The 21,418-nt window shown below is 38.6% G+C and overlaps 1 protein-coding gene across 2 annotated transcripts in view; it reads left to right on the top strand.

The window, feature by feature from the left end:
- The window catches only part of LOC150090548 (uncharacterized), a 449,422-nt gene that overhangs the window by 169,948 nt on the left and 258,056 nt on the right, over positions 1 to 21,418 (top strand). For both annotated transcript variants that reach the window (XM_090371399.1, XM_090371407.1), the window contains one exon: positions 19,199 to 19,882. In XM_090371399.1, the coding sequence (XP_090227525.1) occupies positions 19,199 to 19,882 (684 nt within the window). The remainder of the gene's footprint in view (positions 1 to 19,198; positions 19,883 to 21,418) is intronic.

Genomic DNA, 21,418 nt, shown 5'->3' with positions numbered 1-21,418 from the left:
TAATCTCTTCAAGCCATTTTTTAATAGCTTTAAGATTCAATCGTTTGATTAATCTAAAAATAAGAACTGTTATGTGAGCACTCTTAACTTACGAATAAACAAACCAATTATTATTATATATTTTTCCCAATCCTCATATTATTACTACACGGCAGCCATCTTGGGTCGATCACTTAAATCATTACGTAGATGCCATATTGGATTTACCACTCGATGCATGAAGTGGAACTCTCAAAATTCTTTGCACTTCATTCCAAGTAATGTGATAAGTTTCGCTTAGACTTTAGTTTATCCGTACTTTAAAAGAATCTTTGAACGTATCAAACGACCCCTTAAACAGGTCAATCGGGAAGGGAGGCGAATTGTTACTTGATAGATTCGTGATACACCTGTTCCCCCCAATGGTTTTGCAGAAACCAGATGTAGAGCTTGTCCCGATATTTTCTTTTCCTTTTTCTGTTCGTCTCTCTCTCTCTCTCTCTCTCTCTCTCTCAACCAGTCTGTCCTCATCTCCTTCGATCTTTTCCCTTTCTGTTTGTCTTTCTTCCAGTCTTTCTTTCTGGCTAACTGGGATGAAAGGCAGCTACTAATATGCATAATTAGAACGAAAACCCCCCAACATGCACTTGCATTCTGCTAGTTTGACCCCCCGCGAGTGTGTTAAACATTCTCCATTAGAAAACTGGGCACAATTCGTTAGCGAATCAGATAAATGTAGTTTGTCACGACACATTGACTCATGGTGGCACGCACCTCTCACTTAATTACCCACCTGGAAAGCTTCCATTGTCACATGGGTCACCACGAGTTCTGGGACGCTGGTTGCAAGGGCCGAGAGAACGCACGTGGTGTAAACACTTCCCAAGCGACTCTGTACAATCACATATCTACTGTGTTAGTGACACGGGAGAATTCTTAGTGAATGCACTTACATAGGGGGGGGGGAGTACGTATGTGTTATTAGCACACACGCATGCATATTTATCCACCGTATAAGCAGATCATCAAAAGGAAAATACATAAAAAATTACGTTTACTTTCCTTTGTACAGAACACAAAGATGATTTTAAGTCAGTGTTTCCTGACTCCAGTGACGTGATGTTTTTTTTTTTTTTTTTTTTTTTTTTAAGCCGATGATGTTGTAAGACAGCGACCACTTAAAACAAATTCATGGAATAAGTGCTAGAAAATTACTAATCACATTAAAAAAAAAAAAAAAAAACCGCTATAATCCAGAACATGGTGCACCTTCAGCCTGCCCTGGTCTTGGGGTATTTATTCCCCCCTTCCAGCTGTTTTAAAATAGGAAAACGAGTTCCCGATTTTAAAACAGAGGCAAGGGTGGGATAAACACCCTAACTAACGCTAACCATAGCAGGTTAGGCATGTGATTTTCAAAGGGGCACCGTGTTCTGTAGTTTTACCAAAAAAACTTGCAAAGCTGTAGTAGAATCTTAAGATAAAGAAGAATATTTTCTGTTAACTCAAAATACTTAATGTATTTTTATTTATATTTTTTCGGTTCTACAAAATTTTTGCACAACAAACAACTTAAGATTAAATCATTGATACGCCTCTCTTTATATTTTTATTGGTAAAATATGTTCAAGAAAATGAATGGTTTGATAAGAAGAAAGGGGAGGAAATGTTTGAACTGTTGTAATATGAAGCCGATTTGTCGTGCGATCGATTTAGACATTAAGTCCCCGAAAAAAACCAGTTCAGCTTGTTAACAAAGACATCTCAGCAACCCGGTTGCTTTCGGCTATTGATTCGGTACGGAGTGCCCGTCTGTCGGGAGATAAATCTCTACATTCTCACAAGAAATGAAATATTTAGAAAGTAGGGGAACACTTGCTGAGATAAGATTAAATGGACTTAAACATAACAGCGGAAATTGAAGTAGAATTGCTGACAATAGAAAGTGGGGAAATTGCAGCGCAGTGAAAAATGTTTTCATGAGGATCAACTGAAACTGTACATTGAAAAATGATGGAGAGAAGAAAAGATTTTTTATACTCTTTAAGAAAGTTTCTTACCTTCAGAGATGGAGTCTTAAACTTTATATATAAACTGGGTTGTTGTCAGCTTAATCATTTCATATAAATCTCTGAGGTAATACTGATAATCTCATAACAAGCGAAGTGCGTTTTGTCACACTAGGTGGCGCGACATACATGTCAAAGCTCTAGAAAAAGAATCGAACAACTTGAGCTGAATTATGGGTTTTGAAGGAGGAAGGGAGAACTTACTGCTCCCGGATTTTCGACATCATTTGATATACAGGGTTGTTAAAATTAAAGTATCCCTATGTAGAGGGCTCTGGACCGAGTTCCAAGGCTCGTACTGAAGAGAAATTTGGAAAACGGGTACAATAAAGAATGCGCTTGCCATTTATTTGAAGGGGAAAAAAATAGTTATAAAATTTGTCACTGTATGGCGCTGGGGCAATACAAATCACTTGAACAGCGCTACAATTGTTCAATGTGTCCTCCATTTTAGTCAACAACAGTTTCCATTCGAAGAACAGCATTTTCTACAGCAGAACGTAACATGTCAACTGGAATAGCCAGCACATGACGTCTAATGCTGTCCTTCAGATCTGCCAGAGTTTGACATCCTTCCCGATACACCTGGTTCTTCAAAAAAAACCCCACACAACCAGAAGTCTCATGAGGCAAGGTCCGGTGATCGAGGTGGCCAAGCTGTCTGGAAACAACGGCTGATGACCCGTTCGTCTGTAAAGTGTTGCCTTAGCAATCTTTGGGCACAATGGTGGATGTGGAGTGGCGCCCCATCTTGCATAAATATGGTATCCTGACGTTGTTGCAGCTCTGATATTGCGAAATTTGCTAACATTTCATAGTATCGCTGTCCAGTGACGGAGCAGGTGCGGGGCCCCGTCGGTGTTACCTGTTCAAAAAAATATGTCCCAGTCATGAATGTGGCCACAGCACACTGTCACTTTTGGAGAATGCAACTGGACCTCTTCGATAACTCGAGGGTTTTCTGTTGCCCAAATACAACAGTTATGTGTATCCACTTGTCCACTTAAGCAGAAGCGGGCTTCATCACTCCAAAGGATGTTCCATGGCCAAGTGATATCCACTGTCATTTGCGCCAGAAACTGAAGTGCGTATGTGAAACGAATAATGAATATCTGCATCACCATGCTTTAGCTGCTGTAGTATGTGCAACTTGTAAGGATAGTACCACAACACCTGACGCATTACAGCCTTAGAGTGGAATACGGCATGTCCACTTCACGAGAAACACTTGCGCTACCACATGGAGATTGACGATAAATCCACGACAGCCATAGCCACAACTTCAACACAAGAGGAGTCCACTCGTTTTTGACCTCTACCTGGTTGAACACCAAGATGTCCTATCGTTTCAAATTTCGCAATCATTTTGCGGACACCACAAACAGTCATAGGTCCACGTCTTCTGACGCCGGAATTCTCTGATAGCCGCAGCTGCATTGCTGCTGTTCTGTTAGTACAGCTTCACTAATAGCGCTTTTTCTTGTAACGTTGTTGGCATTGCTACTGTATTGCAGAGCAAACATCTACTGTATGATTTTGAAGAGACTGCTTTGCTTTTATACAGTACAGTAGAGCTGAGTAGTGGCGCTGTGGCAATAACTTACGATCATGCAAATAACTTACGTTATTTGCATAAGTTTTCTTTAGGAAAAGGGAAAACCCGTGAATTTTCGTATCCAATACAAACCTGGATTTCGAGAACCTGAAGGTTGTATGGTATAGTTTCCATTTGACATAAATAATAAATTTTCTGAGCACCTATTCTTTCTTGCTTCTCCACAGTTTAGATCTGTTATACGTGGTAATGGTCTTAATTGCATTCAGTGGTGTGTGTTTTATGGTTGGTTTGCTTGACTGTTTTGTGGATGAATAACCGGTGTTTCCGGGAGAAAAAGAATCAGGCAGTTCACATCTGAGGCTGACTAACCCTTCATGGTGTGAGAAAAGCCCGTATAAAAGCTCAACTCTTCAGAGTTCCACCCAGCCCATTAAAAAAAAAAACAGCCCCCATACCCAAAAGGATAATGAAAATTAATTACGCGTATCTGAACGATATGAACAAACTTCACGGGGTAGGATATATTGATCCTTCACCTCTTTCGCCCCCCCCCCCCTGCACTCATGACTGGATTTCGTTCAATCTCGTGCAGATAGTAGCGAATCCTGAACTCAGAAATTACGTTAAATCGCTATCTAATTTATATGATATTAGTGAGACTCTACAGGTGGCCCAATGAAATGTCTGGGAGTCAGACCAACTGATGTAATCTGCTTTGCTATCGGAATGAACGAAGGTTGCCAATTCATTGATATCTTTCCTTTGCATATCTGGCCAGAGGTCACCCGAAATGGAAAACAACGGAAATTATATCACAATCCTGCCACTGAATGCACAAACCATTTTTGGAAATATAGAAAATATACCCTGGTAATTATCAAAAAAAGCACAATATAGAGAAAAGTAATATGATACAGATACAAATATTCAAGTACATCGTTGTGTGGGTATTTCTTAGGAGTTCGTCGTTGTGGTTAGTGCTGCCATCTTGCGTGAACTGCTCGAACCGGAAAGAAGAAAATGTCTGTATAAAACTAGACTATAACATTAAATTCAATTATTTTAATCACTAAATCAACATAGTTATATCCCGAGGGTACAAAAAAAAAGTTGTCTGAAGTGGGGAAGGTGAGGAGGGGAAAGAGAGTCTAATGGTGTAGCAGGACCAGTGATGACGGCGTCCTTAAGAGCGATGACCCCGGATAGGGAAACTATGTTGCAATAGCCGCATAACCTTGTGCTGTGATAAAACTTCGTTTTGCTCGTGAATCTGTAATTGGGTTTTAAAAACTTGGAAATGGCTTTAGTTTATAATTTTATGACATCAAAACTAAATGAGTTTTCGTTTACGAGTTTCTTGGGAAATAATTAAAATACTATAAAAACCAGTGCAATTGTGGCGTAATTTATGAGATGGGAAGAGATAAATTATTTTTCAGTAGCCTTATTTAGGATCTGTTGTCTTTGTCCACGTAAAAAAAAAGAAAAAGGAAAGAAAAGAAAATGAAAAAAATTGATATATATATTTTTTAAATATGTTTCCGAGATTTATGTACTTAGTCATCAAAAGATGGCGCCACATATAATTTTTGAAAAACATGCTCGTCTTTTTAAGGCTAACCATTTCCAAATAAGAAAAGACTACGGCTCTTTATGGTAATTACTGATTCATCAAGAACAATAAAGTCGCATATTCTCAAGTAGAATAATGAGTTCCAAATTATTATTATTAATATAAAATTAATACATTATACTGAATAAAAAAAAAATATATATATATATATTTTTTTTTTAATTATAAACACTGACTTACCAAAATATTAGGTAACTGGACATCCGGCGGATGTACGAATATCACCTGTTGAATGTAAATGATACAGTCCATCACTTATTAATAAATGCTAATTGTCACTTGCTAATTTGACTAACTATCATTATTTTAAAACATTCTTTGTTATTGCTATTTTTAAAGTATTTCATAATAATTTTTTTAAATCCAAGTATTTACATTGGCACTTATGTTTACTTAATTATTCGCTTATCTTTCTTACTGGGTTCGAATTCTGTTGAGGTTATTCCTACCTTGGGTGCAAGATTAAAGGATTGCTTTTTATTTAGATATTTTATTTAAAAATGGTGTAAAGTTTATATTATAACTTTACATTCAATTGAGCGTGTATTTTTTAAATTGTATATTTATTTTATTGAGTTTATTTCTTTTAAAATGTACATGCATCTTTTTTTATTATATTAATTAGTTCTTTATAAATGGTCATCGCGTGTGCGCTGTAATGTGCTTTTTAAAAAATAAACAAAATACAGTACATAAAAATAAAAATCTAATAACCACAAAAATAAAAACATAAAACTCAATTGGTATTTTTCAGCTTATCTGCATAATCTATCCAGATCTAGATGGAATAGCAAACTCTGATCATTGTCATTAACCACCCTACCCATCAGCAGCAAACTTAGACGTTAAGCTTGACATGCCTTCGTCAATACCATTAATAATTATTAAAAAACAATAAAAACCCAATACAGAAGAGCCCTGAAGGATTCCACTCTTAACATTAGTCCCTAAAAGAAAGTGGATATTAATAATCACTTTCTGTTTCCTGCCATCCAACCATCACTTTATCCAAAGCAGTAACTTTCCCTTAATCTCACACTGATCCAATTTGTACAGCAGTCTGGGAGGGGAGGATTTTTTTTATGCAAAAGAAAATTTTTACTTGCCATTCTATTCCTTTCTTTATTAGCATTTGGTATGCCATATGACATTAGGTTCCTAATGGCATGAGGTCACAAGAGATGGGGATCCCAAAGAGGCAATGGGGAAGATGGAAAAAAACAATTGGAAATGCTCGAAAATCCACTCTTTGTTTTGTTTTTATGGCAAAGCAAACTAAGGTTGTGAGGCGTCAGGAATTATCTATAAATTGCGTATATGCTATGGTCGATTTGCCTGTTTCGATGGATGAAAAACCCCACTTTGTATAGATATGAACGCTATACTTAACAAAAAAAAAAAAGAAAAAACCAAAGACAGGAAAGAAAGCTAGAGTGAGTTCAAAAAACGAAAACCAGATTGGCAAAGTACTGTACACCAATTGCTGTTCATTACGAGGAACAGCTCAGAAGAAAGGCGCAGACTGCAGAACTCACCAATAGTTTGGAGAGGGTGGGGGAAGGACTAATTTAGATCTATAAGGCCCTGAACGGCATGAATAACGGAGGTATATTTTCACTGGTAGACAAGCCAAGAACAAGGGGGGCATAAATACAAAGTCTTATGGCGCAAAATAAGGCAGGATCTCCAGAAGTTTGCTTTCAGTATCGTGTTGTACATCACTTGAATAAGTTACCCCTCTCCCCAGGGTTATTCAGGTAACAAGCTTGGTACAGTTAAAGGCAGAACTAGATCGTCATGGGTGATCAGGTTTTTTTTTGTTTTTTTTTTTTTTTTTTTTAGATGCAGAAAATACTAATATTAATTAACTTGACCACGGCGTGAAAATGCCTACAAAGTTCCCTCCCACCCAGATGAGATTCGTCCTCTTGCTTTTTCCCACAAAGTGTGAAGGAACAGCAGGCGTAACCACTGTGCCAGCTTCGAGGTTCATTCGAAATTTCATATTGCTTCAACTGGTTCTCACTGTTTTCCTAGTGAATACCGCTGGTGTTGGTATATCTGCATTATGACAATATAATAGTTCTGATCCACTTCATCTTCCCGCGCAGCAATGCTCTTACACCGTGCGACTTCTGGTTTGTTTCTTTAACTGAATGAGCGAAGCCGTGGACGGAAATTTGAGTCACATATAGAGGTGATCGTGGCTTGGTGGGTGGTACTACAGGACACTAAAAAAATAATAATAATCTACAGGAAGCATTTGAGTAATGGATGAAATGATGGGGGATTCATTATAGTAAGTGAACACGACCAGGATGCGATTGTACATGTGATTACTTTCAATTATTCTGGACAGCTCTCGTAATTTCAGTAAATTTAGATTAGGGTAATGAGAATATAAAACTAATATTATGTTTCTCATTGTATCAGTCTGAGATATACCTTCATAGACTAATGATGGGTTTTGCGATAAATTTGAGCACTAATATGAGCTTAAAAAATCAAACACCTATGTATGTATCGGCGCTACAGAGTGGACAAAGCAAGGTAATATATTTTCACAGTGATATACAGTCTTTTTATTAGTACTACATGTCGTGATCATGTTATGGCATCCAATTGTTGAAACCGTAAATTTTCATCTTAGAAGCTATAATAAGACTCAGGAGGATAAAGAAATATGCTATTACACTGAAACGTGTCCCGAATACTGCTACATTATATTTGCACAGCTGCCGATTTGGAATCTAAGAGCAGGGGAAAAAAAAACAACGTTTTTTTCTTTCTCCCCCCCCCTATTGAATTACAAAAGCGAAACACCAGAGAGAGAGAGAGCAGCGCATGCTAAGATAATTGGCTTCTCACGTTTCGTTATAAAACAACTGCGCCTTTTTCAGTACGATATCAGCTGTTGATATCACGGAGAACAGTGGCTCCCCGTGAGAGCAAATCTTGTTTTACATCCAGCGACTGCACCAACATTGCTCATTAATGGAATCGGGTTTGTCTTTGTTCAGAAAAGCAAGCCATTCTTTTTGGAAATGAAAGAAACTAGCTCCAGTTTTATATGGAATAAATTCAACACTTTTTTTCTATATCGAATAAAGTCAACACTTTTTTTCTATATCGAATAAAGTCAACACTTTTTTCTATATCGACTACACTTTCTGAAAATACGCTGTTATTGTAAAACAATTATCGTGAGAAATTCCACGCGAAACAGAAAGATGGCGCCACAAGTTATCGCAAGTTATTGGGATATTAATATTAGCTAACATTTTAGTGTTAATTATAGTTAATTAGAAAAATTAAATAATTGTATAATGCTGATTTCTCCTCTACTTTTGACCTTTCATATTGTTTAATATAATTTTAGTCTAATTTCCTTCTTTATAATCCCAAAAACGACCGTATCGTGATATTTGGTACAAAGATTATATTTAAATTATGATTGTTATTAAAAGATGATTGTTATTATTATTAATAACGATAAAGCAAAATAAAACATCAATAAAAGAGTTTCATATAAAATAATTGAATAAAAGTACTAAATGAAAGTATTGATTTCAATATCCATCTCCAAGGATAGAGAAAATGTTTTTTTAAATTTCTAATTAAATTTAAATAATTATTGGTTTTCAAGGAAGTTACTACCATAAGTGGGTGAATGGCAATTATAATCAAGTATCATTAAGAATTGGAGAGCATGCATCTACGATATAAAAAAAAACAAACTTACAACAAATTTTCTATATTTAGGAACAACAAAATGGTGTGCATTCTATCGTGGTTATTCCTGTTTAGGGCGCTGAGCACCCTTGATATCTGCCTTAAACGAGTATTTCCATAAGATTATAAGGTAAAAAATGGGGGGAGACGCCTCTGTTCTAATAGGAACTGTGCCATTAATCTCGTACAGCTGTTAAATCCATCGCTTACTGATAACAAGCGTTATAAATGTGGCATCTCTTCCAATGAACCCTGCGAATGAATGATTATATCTCGTTATCTTTGTTTACAGTCTCCACCGTATGATCTTGCTAACCAAACTGTACTGGTTACACTATAACCTGTTATAATGATCTCTCGTGTTCGGGTGTAATGGTCGACTTGATATATTTCTTCCGTCTGATGCGTGATGAGCAATAACCAGATTTTCTCATACAGTAAACCGGACTGCAATCAGCAACAAGGATACACTGAGCAGATTGTCTTCAAGAATAATTAGCGCAGTCTGATTTGTTTCCGCCTTGTGAACCGTGGTTGCTTAATCAGCACACACCTTAATTACATGTTCCCCCTGCGAGGCTGCTGACTCTCTCGCCCACAGATTAAAGGGGGTGGAATATTTTAGTGGCAGTGTTGGTGCTATTTACATTGCCCGCTAACAGGTGGCTCCACTTTAACTGCGACTGCAGCCCTGTTAGATACCTGACAAGGCAACTTCATCACGGCTACATTTTGTCTTTAACTGACTGTGATAAAAGTGGTTAGCGGAACGCTTGAAAAATGCCAACCATTAGTCTTCCCCTAATCACTGTAATTGAATCCGGAAATCACCCAAGTGAAAATCTATGCCATCCAAGAAGAGAATAGCATCGGGGACGGCAAATGAAAAAGGTTTGCTAACGCTGCATGAGTTTGTCTCAATTTATAGCTAACCAGTGTTTTCATCATTTCTGCAAGCAAGATTGTTACAAAGTAGAGGAATTGTTTTCTTCCAGGTACCCCTTTTGGCCCATAAAATGATCAGTCACGAGTCAAACATCTGTTGCTTCTCATGCAACCAGTTTCTTTCCATGTTAATTAAATTTAAAGCATCATTTTACATTAGGCTTTAAACACCAGATGTCGCTGGTTGTAACGCAAAAAAAAAAAAAAAAAAAAATATATATATATATATATATATATATATATATATATATATATATATATATAAATGAATAAATAGCCAGACAGCATCTACTTTTAGTAGCACGCGCACACACATATTTCATCAAGAAACCAAAAAGAAAATGGACGGGGTTATGGTGTTGTTATATTTTATTTAAGAGAAGACAGATGCAGCTGCTGTCATTCTCTGCGTTGAAGTTTATTTTCCCCCGAGTTAAATTAATCATCTGTCGTAAGAAGGAGAGCTGGAGCAGTCTAAAATCATCAATATTTGCTCTGCGAAACACGTAAATTTCTAATAGCAACGTCTGAAATGCTTTTCCTGAGAGACTGTGCTTGGATCAGACATCGACTCATTTCTCTTGCCGACCATCTCGGTGACCATTTATTAGTAAAAACATGCACAGATTGATCTCTTCTCCTTTCTGTCTGCAGTGTCCACTGGGTGTTGAAGAATATATTCACAACGCATTGCCATAGTGACGGGTGGCGCGTGCGGAAACAGAAGCGTCAGTCATCGCTCTCTCTTTGCCTTGGCCGACGCTAAAGTAAACACTCATCCCTGAAATTACCTCCAGCACGTGCGTTCCGAGGACCCTACGAGGTGATATTCGTTTCTACTTGGACGATGGATAAACCGTGTGGATTGCGGCCCATTAAAGCTATCCTGAGTGCTCTTGTGATACTCAGCACTGTGCTGGTGTGCAGAGAGGCTTTGGTTCGCAGGCACCTCGCAGTCTTTATTGAATTCTTGTGCAAAACTCGTATTCTCTTTCTTCCGCGAATGTCTTCTTTTGGCACACAGTATGGGCAGAGAGTCCATTTTAACCCTATCGGCTAGGCCAACTCTTTGAAAATTACAAATAAAATTATAATATCTATTCTTATTATTATAAGATTATTATATTTTATATTTAAGTTGTCCATATTCTACGTATGCCCTTCACTCTTAGTTTACTGGTTCAGTGGCATTCCGTATACTGGAACGCAGAAGAACCCGATCATCAAATGCGTTACGCCAGTTCAACAGAGCAGTTGTTAGTCGCACACGCTTATGCTGGCTGTTTGCCAGGGGTCCTGGCGCGCAGAGGTAATTAGAAGATTCGTACACAGTACGGTATACGCTGGAGTGGAGGAACTGGCTTTACGTAATCGTGTGTCGCTGTTCTCAATAATATGATAACTGACGAAAATTTTCTCTCCTCTCTCTCCACCTCAGGACTCTGCTAGCACATTTTAAAAATTCACGCTCCACCACTGATCAACACACGGGCCCCAACAGTCCCTTATTCCTGTACACATTGATGTACATTACTGTATAAAAGAAATACGATTAATTGGAAATATCACTTATAATTAAATTATTAATAATAATAACAATAGATAAATGGTGGCTCAAATTCCAGGACTGTTGTCCCTCCAAGGACTTCATATGTCGAATCAGTTGCTAAGGCCAAGTTTCTCGAAGTATTTTTCGACATCCCACATATTACAAAGAAGTCCATCTGCTAGGTAAACAAACTATTAGTAGCTGTTGTCTTCTGAGTCTGCAGTGCCCAGTCAGAAAACAATGAATGCCAATTAAATATGTAGAGTTTATTCTTAAATACTTCAATATCATAGAAAGTATCTCAGTGATAGAACAGTGGATCCGCCACTTGTCACTCGTTTGAAGAGGGTCAAATCAAGTGGGCAAGGAATTCTTAAAGGCCTCTTCAATCAAGGTTGCAGTTAATCGATCTCAGGTGGAGGGAGTAAGGTTTTTCACCATGAGTTATTCCCGGTTTCTCAGCTCGCACAACATACAAATCGGTCAGTAACCACACGCTTGTACAGACATAATATGAAATGGAGCAATGATAACAACACATTATGATCTGAGCGACGTCTAAGTCACACAAAACAAATTTGAGTGGTTCTCAAACTTTTTGATGTCCAGTGACACGTGTTGTCATCTTATAGGTTCACAATGTTAAACCTATATGAAAATAATGCTAAAACGTAGTTAGTGGGAAGATGATATATCAAGGGGGAATGCAGTAAAGTAGAAATATTTAATATTCCTGTACTACTGTATTTCTTTCAGTAATTGCGCAATAATACGCGTTGTGTGCATACCAGTTCGCCCGAGCAATTTCAGTTTAATATCCATGATGTAGGTAATCGATGCGCTAAAAATTCCCGAGAAAAACATCCCAACAGTACTTGATAACATTCGTTCCTTTTGTGATGTGAGGTGTTTGGATATGCCAATTAGGCCATCGTGGGTAGCACACTTGGTAGGATCGCCGTCCTCCCCATACCGGGTGGAAAAGACTTAAATTCGAATCCCGTCGATGACGTGAGGAATTTTTACGGGCTTTTCCCACAACGTGGTTGAGTTAGTCGGTCTCAGGCGAGCGTAGCATAGTTTTTTCACCCGGAAGCTCGGGTTTTTCGTCCAGTAAAAAAAAGAAATTAAAATTATCTATGGTTCTCTTGTAATATAAGTGAAATGTCTAGTGCAACTTACATTGAATTAAGACCTCTCATTACAAACAGACTGGAACAATTTGTAATAATTTTTTTCAGCCACATACCCCTTGAAATACAGTACTTTGCATGGAATTAGTGGTATACGTACCACAATTCAGTAAACAGTGCGCAACAGCCATAAGCCCCACTAAGGGGAAGTTGATGGGAACGCGATCCTTCAGCAAAGCGTACCGATCTTTTGACAGTGGGTCATCGGTGTTTAGTCATCTGCTCAGCCCATGCTTTGTGCCGTTACATCAAGATTTGCATATTGATGCAGTCTTTTTTTGTTTTTTTTTTTTGTTTTCGCCCTAATTCCAGCTGAGAGCTAACTGCAGGATTTTGTATGGTTTCTTGACGAACTTTATGTCACCCGTTCCTTCAATTGTTGAGATTGTGGAAAACTATCACGGTTGGTATTTAGCAATATTAACGTTGTATTTTGAAATTCTTGATAATATTCTGCAGTAGCCAACGAACATCTTGAAATCACAGTCAATTTATAGGCCCAAAAATAAGAGGAAATATAGATACTGTACTTCGAAATCCATCTGCTCGTACTGCAGTTCATGTTACAACTGGGGAGGCGCCTCCGTAGCCAGGTGGGGAGGAGCAGCAGTGCGTAGCACACGCTTCTTGATTAGACCGGGGTTCGAGCCCGTGACCACAAAATACGGAGGATGCGGAAAGGTCAACGAATGACCACCGCATATCCCCAGAGCAATATGGTCTTAGTTGCTAATGCTCCTAAAAACCAAATAACAAACAAACAACTGGGGAGTGCTCTCCCCAATAGACGCAAAGTACCTGGACCCCCTGAAACGTTTTAATGGTTATAACATAGTTTTAACAAAAAGTAGAGAATCCAAAACCAAACATGCATCCGGGCACCAGGATATCATTACATGATCCTTTCTTCCAACGAGAGTACTCATTTTGTTATTTAATGCGCACTGAACGAAGCCTCGAGCTGTTGCGCCAGTGCCAGTGAAGAGGTACTGATGCCTGTATGTAAGATGCTGTATTCATCCTACTTATGGATAGGAATCAGTAGTGGTATTGTCTTCGGGAAGACATGCAAGTAGATAATATGCTGAGTTTAGAGTGCCGCATTGTTATTAACAGTGATGTCTGTCGCTATTCAAATATGTGTGTATATTGCTATTACTGGCTATTTACATAATCAGTTTTGCTGATGCACCAACAAATTTAACAACAACAACAACATAATCAGTTAACTGGTACCGGAAAATCTCGCTCCCAGAACAGCCAGAGAAAGAGCTGCTAAGGGTTAGCTTAATGGAAGTCTGCACCCTCGTGTTCAGAAGTAGTCGATTTAGTATCGCTCTACCTTTTTATAAAATTGTTGGACCTTTTAGAATGCACTACTTCATGCAAAAAGGCACCAGGTGGCGCTAGGACGTGAATTGTGTGCCGGGCTGTGTGTGTGTGGCGGTTGCCTTTCAGCTCAAGTCACGGGGGTCGCAACACATTCTACGAAATTTAGCTAACGCAAGTTCGACCGTGTTTCCCCCCATTCTTTTGTCCTCCCCCCAGTCCTTTCAAGACATGATTGATGGCATCCTGTCTCGTCATCCCATTTATTTACGCAGACATTTTAATATGAGGTTAATGCACAATCGTTCTTCCAGCATTTTCTTCGTCTTCATCGAGAGGTTTTCACGTCTGCCAGATGGAGGTGGCGAAGGCAACTTTCTTTTTTCTTTCTTTTTTTTTTTCCAAACCGGTCTCAACACAAATGTCATAATCAGAGCTTAATGGAACCTCCTCTTTTTAAAGTAAGGCTTTATAACTCGTGAATTATTACTGTGTGTGGTGTTTTGGTGCCTCGGACAAAAAATGCAACCGGTGGGTATTCTATTAGCCAAAAAAAAAAAAAAAAAAGAAAATAAAAGAAAGCTGTCCTTCAATACTTTCTACAGCCTTATGGAGTCTGGGCGATTATGGGATGCCATTTGTAGGACTGGCATTTTACAGAATGATAGTTTTGAAATGAGACAGTCGACTACAGTTCAGCCTTTTTATAGTCTTCACTGACCAGTGTGCTATATTATACGACTGTTAATTTAAATTTGCATATAAAATTAGCACATGACAAATTTTTAACTTCTAATTTACGGGCAATTAAAATACTAACAAAAATCTTGCGCTACCGTAACATTTTCCCAATAGTGTAGTTTAAATTAATAATTATGAGGGCAAATTTTTTAGCTTAAAACAAAGTCAGAAACAATATATGGACATTTTGCAAACTCTGTAGTAGCCACTCATAATAAAAGTTTTACCAGAGATGACCTCATCCAATGGCCGTATTTCAATGTAGAGAAAGCAAAAAAAAAAAAAAAAAAAAAAAAAATCATTATTTTAACGGCATCAGAGCTTGTCGGTCACATCAGTATTGTGTATTTGTTTAGAGAGAGTGTGTTCCTACGCCAAATTTTATATTGCATGAGTTGATAAACCCGAACAACTCAAGAGAAAAACCCTATTCCCTGAGATGACCTCATCTGTGTGTGTGTGTGGTGTAAGTTATATCAAAGTGAAATCCTCTAAATTTCTAAGCACTTTGCACATACCTATCCCTCAAAAACAGCAGCAAGTAGTTTCCCTATATACTATGTTACCAAAGGTATTAGAACACTATCGGGAATTAACATTACAGGAATATACTACTGCATATTCAAACACTTAATTAAGGTGGTATTAGAGATAGTGCAAGGATCACTCAGGTGAACTTTGCTATATTTCTAATAGTTGGTAATAATAGGTAATCACCAACTTCTTTCTAATCCAGTTGAATCAGATCAGTCTTTGCAACTTGTATCTCAGATAAGTTGACAGAAACGCATGAACCCATCCAAATGTAGTGAATCCTGTCTCATCATCCCATTTATTTGCGAACAAAAGGTAGAACAGAACAAGTTTAAATGTTCAAGTAATAGCAGAGATGTCGTAAAGCTCATCCTCTGGTGTTTCAGAGACTTAATCGTCGGATACCGTTTTACAAATTTATCAATGCAACATCCACACGTTCGAACATCGCAAGGTCAATTCGTAGCCAATATAGTGAAAACTGGAAGAGCGAGGAGGAATTCGGGTGTGCGAAAACGGTTGGGTAGACTAAAAAAAAAAAAAAAAACTGATGAACAGGAATTGCCGATTACTGAAGAAAGTACTGGTGTAAAGCGAACCGGACGAAGTCCTTGGAAAAAGTTACATTAGAACACTAGGTACCCACAGATGTGTCACAAGTGCGTCCATGATCCGTGTGGAGCTGCACAGTATAGGTTTTAACGGGCCATAGAACCCGTTGAACGACTAATCACATTACACAATTCTTCACATCAGACGATCAAGTGTAAGCATATACTCCCATATTCAAATTCTATATATTCTGCATATTCCTTATATCTGAGTGACACCACGTCTGATATCCCCACAATGTCTGCATTTGCTGACTTTGCTGCATTTGCTGACCATCACTTCAAATTGATGAAATTTATTTACTATACTCCTAGCATTGGTGTACATGAAAAGAGCCCATGTATTTCTTTGTTCCATGATGACCTACAGCAGACGTTCAGATCCCCAGACCTTGCTTTCCGGGCTGCTGCACGTTCCAGTAGAAGTTGTGCAAGAATCACTTTCACCTCTGCTTGCGGCTCTGGTTAATTTATTTGTCTGTGTATCGCCCCCCCCACCAAGTTAACAGTTTTCCAACCTAACTAACACTGCCTCGATAGCATCAGCAAATATTCTTGCACCCTGTTAAAAATTCTACCCCATGAGCCTTACACAATCTTTCCAGGCTGAATTGATTGACAAGGCTCTCATCATGTACTCCCTCCTCCTGGACAAAATTGCAGACACTTTTAAATTTAACCCGAACTCTTGATTTTTCGAAACATTGCCCTTATTAAATAATAAATAAAAAAATAAATATTTTTTATTTATCCTAATTTAATTAAATTTGAGATTAGACAAAGCTTTCTATATACACCAAATGTAAAAATTCATGAAAATCCATCATCCCCTGTGAGTGGATTTGTTACATGTGGACAGACATGGTGAAGATAATAAGCGCTTATGCATATATGACACCGTGCCTAAAAAATAAAAGAAAAACATAAAAATTCCTCTCATCTTTGATGGAATTCAAATCTAGAACTTTTTCTTTCACACAACGTATAAGAACGGTGATCATAACCACTGCGCTACCGCGAAGGCGGGAGTCTGTAGATGATAATAATTACAGTTTATTGGGTACACTGTTACTTTTGATTGTTCAGATTAGTAGTCTACGATAATCACAGAGGCCGCATCTTCAGTTCAGCATACTAAGTTACTAGTTAAGTTTTCCTTGATAAAATAGAGTAGATGTCATCAGTATTGATTCGTGAATTGCTATGCTGGTGATACTCTGTCGTGATATTCTCGTATTTCACAAATACAGTACATATAAGCACGTACTTACAAACCATTCAGCAACTGTTCTAAAGCGTCAGTTTCAGGGTTGAGAAGTACTTGAACTAACTGAAGGGTCTTCGCTGGGAAGTAGACTTTGTGAAACGCTTTCTACCAAATTATAACACTTTGCCAGAAATATAGCTACACTCCTCCAGCAGAACAGTTTTTGATTGTGCTAATGATTTTAGCCTCCATGGACAAGATCTCACATCTAATTCCTTCCTTCCTACTCAGGCTCAGATTGGGTTTGGCCCAACATTATTCTCTCGACTTCAAACCGTTACTCGCCGAGCTATGTAAAGGAGGAAAGGCATTACCCCATGGAAACAAGCAAGGTCTTCTTGGAAGTTTTTTGCGTATTGGCTATTCAAGTCTAGTACGCCAGTTACCATGGTAAATTAGTTCATGTTTTGTTTGTACAAATGTGTATGTATAAACGCCGGAATAACTCATGGCGGGAGATTCTATTCTTAGTCTGAGGTCGTATAACTACAGCCTCAACTGAAAGGGCCTTTAAGAACAGCGTAGGGTCTTGCCCCATAAAATCAAAAGCACGTTAGAGTTTCAAGAACATTATTGAGATACCACAACTGCGCTCCTAGGGTATAAAAAATTATCGAGGATGTCACAATATTGCTTCTTCTGCAAGGTATTAACCATAAAAACCATCGGCCTCACACCATACCATAAAGCAGGCCACAAACAACTACATCTACCGACACGGTGCTTCACAGCTAGGATGTTACAGGCATTTACAAAATGATCTGACTGGCGCCAAATCTCAGTTCTTCCATCCGAATCTAGCGAATAATTTTTCGCATCTCGAGGCCAGTTCTTCTGAGCATGATACCACGATGCATTAAAATTAATGATGAATGGATTAAGGGTGGCAGCTAGTCAGTGGAACCTGTTAATATAAGTAACCCTACGCATACAGTATGAGCGCTGACAACTGCTCATGTAGTTCCCGGAGCTATTAAGTGATTCTTTAGTAACTTTCCGTGCAATTTTCTTTTCTTTGGGACAACATAGCCAACTGGTCGAAGATCTCTTGTCAAAATATGCCCTTTCCGTGGTCAATATTCCAGATGGAGTTCCTTGGAATGTTGAGACACTTCGAAATTCATCTCACAGTAATACTGCCTTATGACATCCTCTACCTTTCTTAGTTGAGATTATCAGAATTCGTTTCCGCATATCATATCCATTGTAAATTATCTCTCTCTTTAACAACTCCATTTTTGCCGTTGAGCTACCACTGTTCTGCAGTTTGCATAAAGAGAAGTATCTTTATTTTGTGGATAGCACAGTTGGTAGAATTGCCCTCTTCCCCACACCGCGTGGAAAAGACCTGAGTTCGAGTACCGTCGATGACGTGAGGAATTTTTATGGGCCCTTTTCACAACGTGGCTGAGTTAATCGGTCTCAGGCGAGGGTAGCATGGTTTTTCCTCCCGAAAACTCGGGTTTTTCGTCCAGCAAACAGAAAATTGACCACGGAACACATGCAATTTACAGACAGTATACACGGAGCAATATGGCCTTAGTCGCTGATGCTCCTAAAACCCTATTACGTTTATTTCCCAATTTTTTTGCTCATGTAGTGAACCCTTGATCTCAGTCATCATTATCTCTAGAGACCCCGTGAGATAGGAGTTGCGAGTCCTACAAATACATGTCTACCCTTGCACGGGGGGCCCTCTATGAGCCTGGAATCCCCAGAAAAGTGCCTTGTACGCCTATGCATAAAGCCAGTCCTGAATCCCACACACGAAACCCAACACCAGAACGAATCTGGCACACTACTGTTGAAAGACTGCTGACCAGCTTTGATCAGCTTTAAGTGATATCTTATCATTAAAGAAAAACTTAACAATACTATTACATAAACGAGTTTAGAGACCTTTATTTCGGTCATTCTAAGGTAAGCCTTTTTTTTATTTTATTTTTATTGATTCTCTCGCATATTTGAATTGTGATAATTTAAAAAAATTTCTCCTGTTTAAAATTTTACCTGTGAGTTGCTGAGTTCGATATTAAACGAGATATTTGTTTATTTCAGAAGCAGCAATGCGAGTGACCACTCCGACACTGTGAAAGCACCCTCCATCCCAGTCCCGCAGAGTTTGTGGCAGCGAGCCTCCTCCATACGTCAATCGCTCAAGTCCAAACACTCTGGAAGGAAGGTCCGCTCTGATGCAAAGGACTTGAGGAAACTCCCTTTCCAGGAACCCTGTCTCGCTAATGACGCCAACAGGTGCAAAGACATGCTGGAGGACTGGAGGCTGTCGCGAGAGCAGGAGCAATACCAGATAGCCCATTCGGGCAGCTACAATCCCGAAATACTCTTAAATCACTCCCGTTCGTTTAGTGAGTACGGAGGCGTCTACATGACCCCGTCGCAGAATGTCCGCCTTCGAAATCTCTCCGGAATTTCTTCTTCTTCTTCAGTAGCTTCCACGCAAGACTTAACCATCACCGATTCTGATCATGTTGTGTTACCCCGGCACCAGAGGTCGCCAAGGAAGCTTACAAAGGATTCTGGATATGAAACTAGTGTTCAAGGAGAACCCGATTATGTGAATGCCGATTGGCTGAATGACGGTGGTGTGACGTACCCAACCCCTGTGCCCGTCTCTCCACCCTACTACACACCTCAAAGAAAACTGAGCTCGGTCACACATGAAAGGACTTCTAGCCTGTCTGGTGAAGGAAATAGAAGTGGTCATCTACATGCTGTGGACACGTAAGTCACTACACAAATCTCACTTTTACATTTTTTTAGGTAAAATTCAGTGTAATATGAAATTTTTAAAGGTGACTGCATCGCGACAAATGATTTGCCGAAATCTCCTACTACAATGCTCCGTTAGTTGGAATTATATCATGGAAAACCTCACTGTGCTCATATTCATGAGGTTATTTCATATCATGCATGTGCATGATCAACTTTAATTATAAATGAATTTCTTTCAGAACACTGAAAAATCTTACGAAGTCTGACAATAATTTTGTTGTGCGAATTTCCCAATCTAACACAATCCTGTTTCACAATCTAACAAATTGTGAAACTGGAGAAACACAATAACCCGTGCATGTTTATGCAAGGGTTATTGTGTGGGTTTGGTCAACCTGCACATGTAAGGAATGATTCAAATGCACGAAAGTTACTGTGATTAGAGAAACTGGTAAATTGATTTTGTCGAACAAAGTGTGTCCCAAGATGGCGCCGAAAACTCTTAGTGACGTGCAGAAACTAAGAAGAAAACAAAATTGTTCAGACTTTCAGAAAGGAATTCGGAAGAACTGACCTTCTGAAAAAAAGAACTGAAAAAAATTGTATTTGTAACTGGCAAGTTGGGTCTTTCAGTACCGTATTATCCAGAAACCAGTGCCCATGCGCTAAAAAAACCGAAACCAAAAAAAAACCCAGAAACCAAAGGTTCAGGGTCTCCCAAACTAAGAAAAAAAAAAAAAAAAAAAAAAAAAGAAGAAGAAGAAGAAAGCGCATATTAGAATCGAAGGATTCTGATGAGCGCTTGGGATGCTATATTCGGTTGAGAGCACAGTTAATCAAGCGTCCTAACTTCAATTCTGAACTGTTTATGGTAGCGCATTTACAAGAACGCATGTTCAAAAATTATCTTATTTTGAATCAGTCACATCAGTGGAGTATTAAAAGGACTTCCAGGAAATTATTTCCAGCAACGTTTCTACGAAAGGAAGAGACATTGGGATATGATGCGTAAGTCAAAAGTAAAAGCGGCCATTTTTTTTTTTTTTTTTTTTCACAAAATTAGTTTGGTTACTTTTTTTTTTTTTTTTTTTAATCAGACCTCGTATTCTTTTCAGTTCTAAGGATACCCTTAAGATTCATTTTTCTGTGTCTTTATTTAGTTTAAACTTACTTCTGTTCAAGCACCTGCTTGTCACACAATCAATGTTTCATCACTTCGCAGCGGCACGCGCGATGAATTCTACCCCCCTTCAGTCCAAATGGCAGCGTCAATTAGCTGTGACACTTTCGAAGTTTGATGACCAATAAAACGGATGTTCACTGTGAAGGTGAGCTTTTTTCTGGCGCCCCCCCCCCCGCCCCATCAACAATCTCCTTTCACTCGAAACACATTTCACTTTCTCCGCAAGAAGTAACTTTATTTGTCGTGAAGAAAGGACGACACGACCACATCGGAGAGCATCTTGAGAGTCTAATGGCATTTCTTTGTTTTCTTTGACACACTTCATGTCACGATGTTCCTGACGGAGAACATAAAGTGCTTTT

This window comes from Mastigoproctus giganteus, chromosome 1 (assembly GCF_048544385.1).
Source record: "Mastigoproctus giganteus isolate SK-2022 chromosome 1, ASM4854438v1, whole genome shotgun sequence".
In the NCBI taxonomy this organism is placed as follows: domain Eukaryota; kingdom Metazoa; phylum Arthropoda; class Arachnida; order Uropygi; family Thelyphonidae; genus Mastigoproctus; species Mastigoproctus giganteus.
This window is presented reverse-complemented; position numbering and strand designations above follow the sequence as displayed.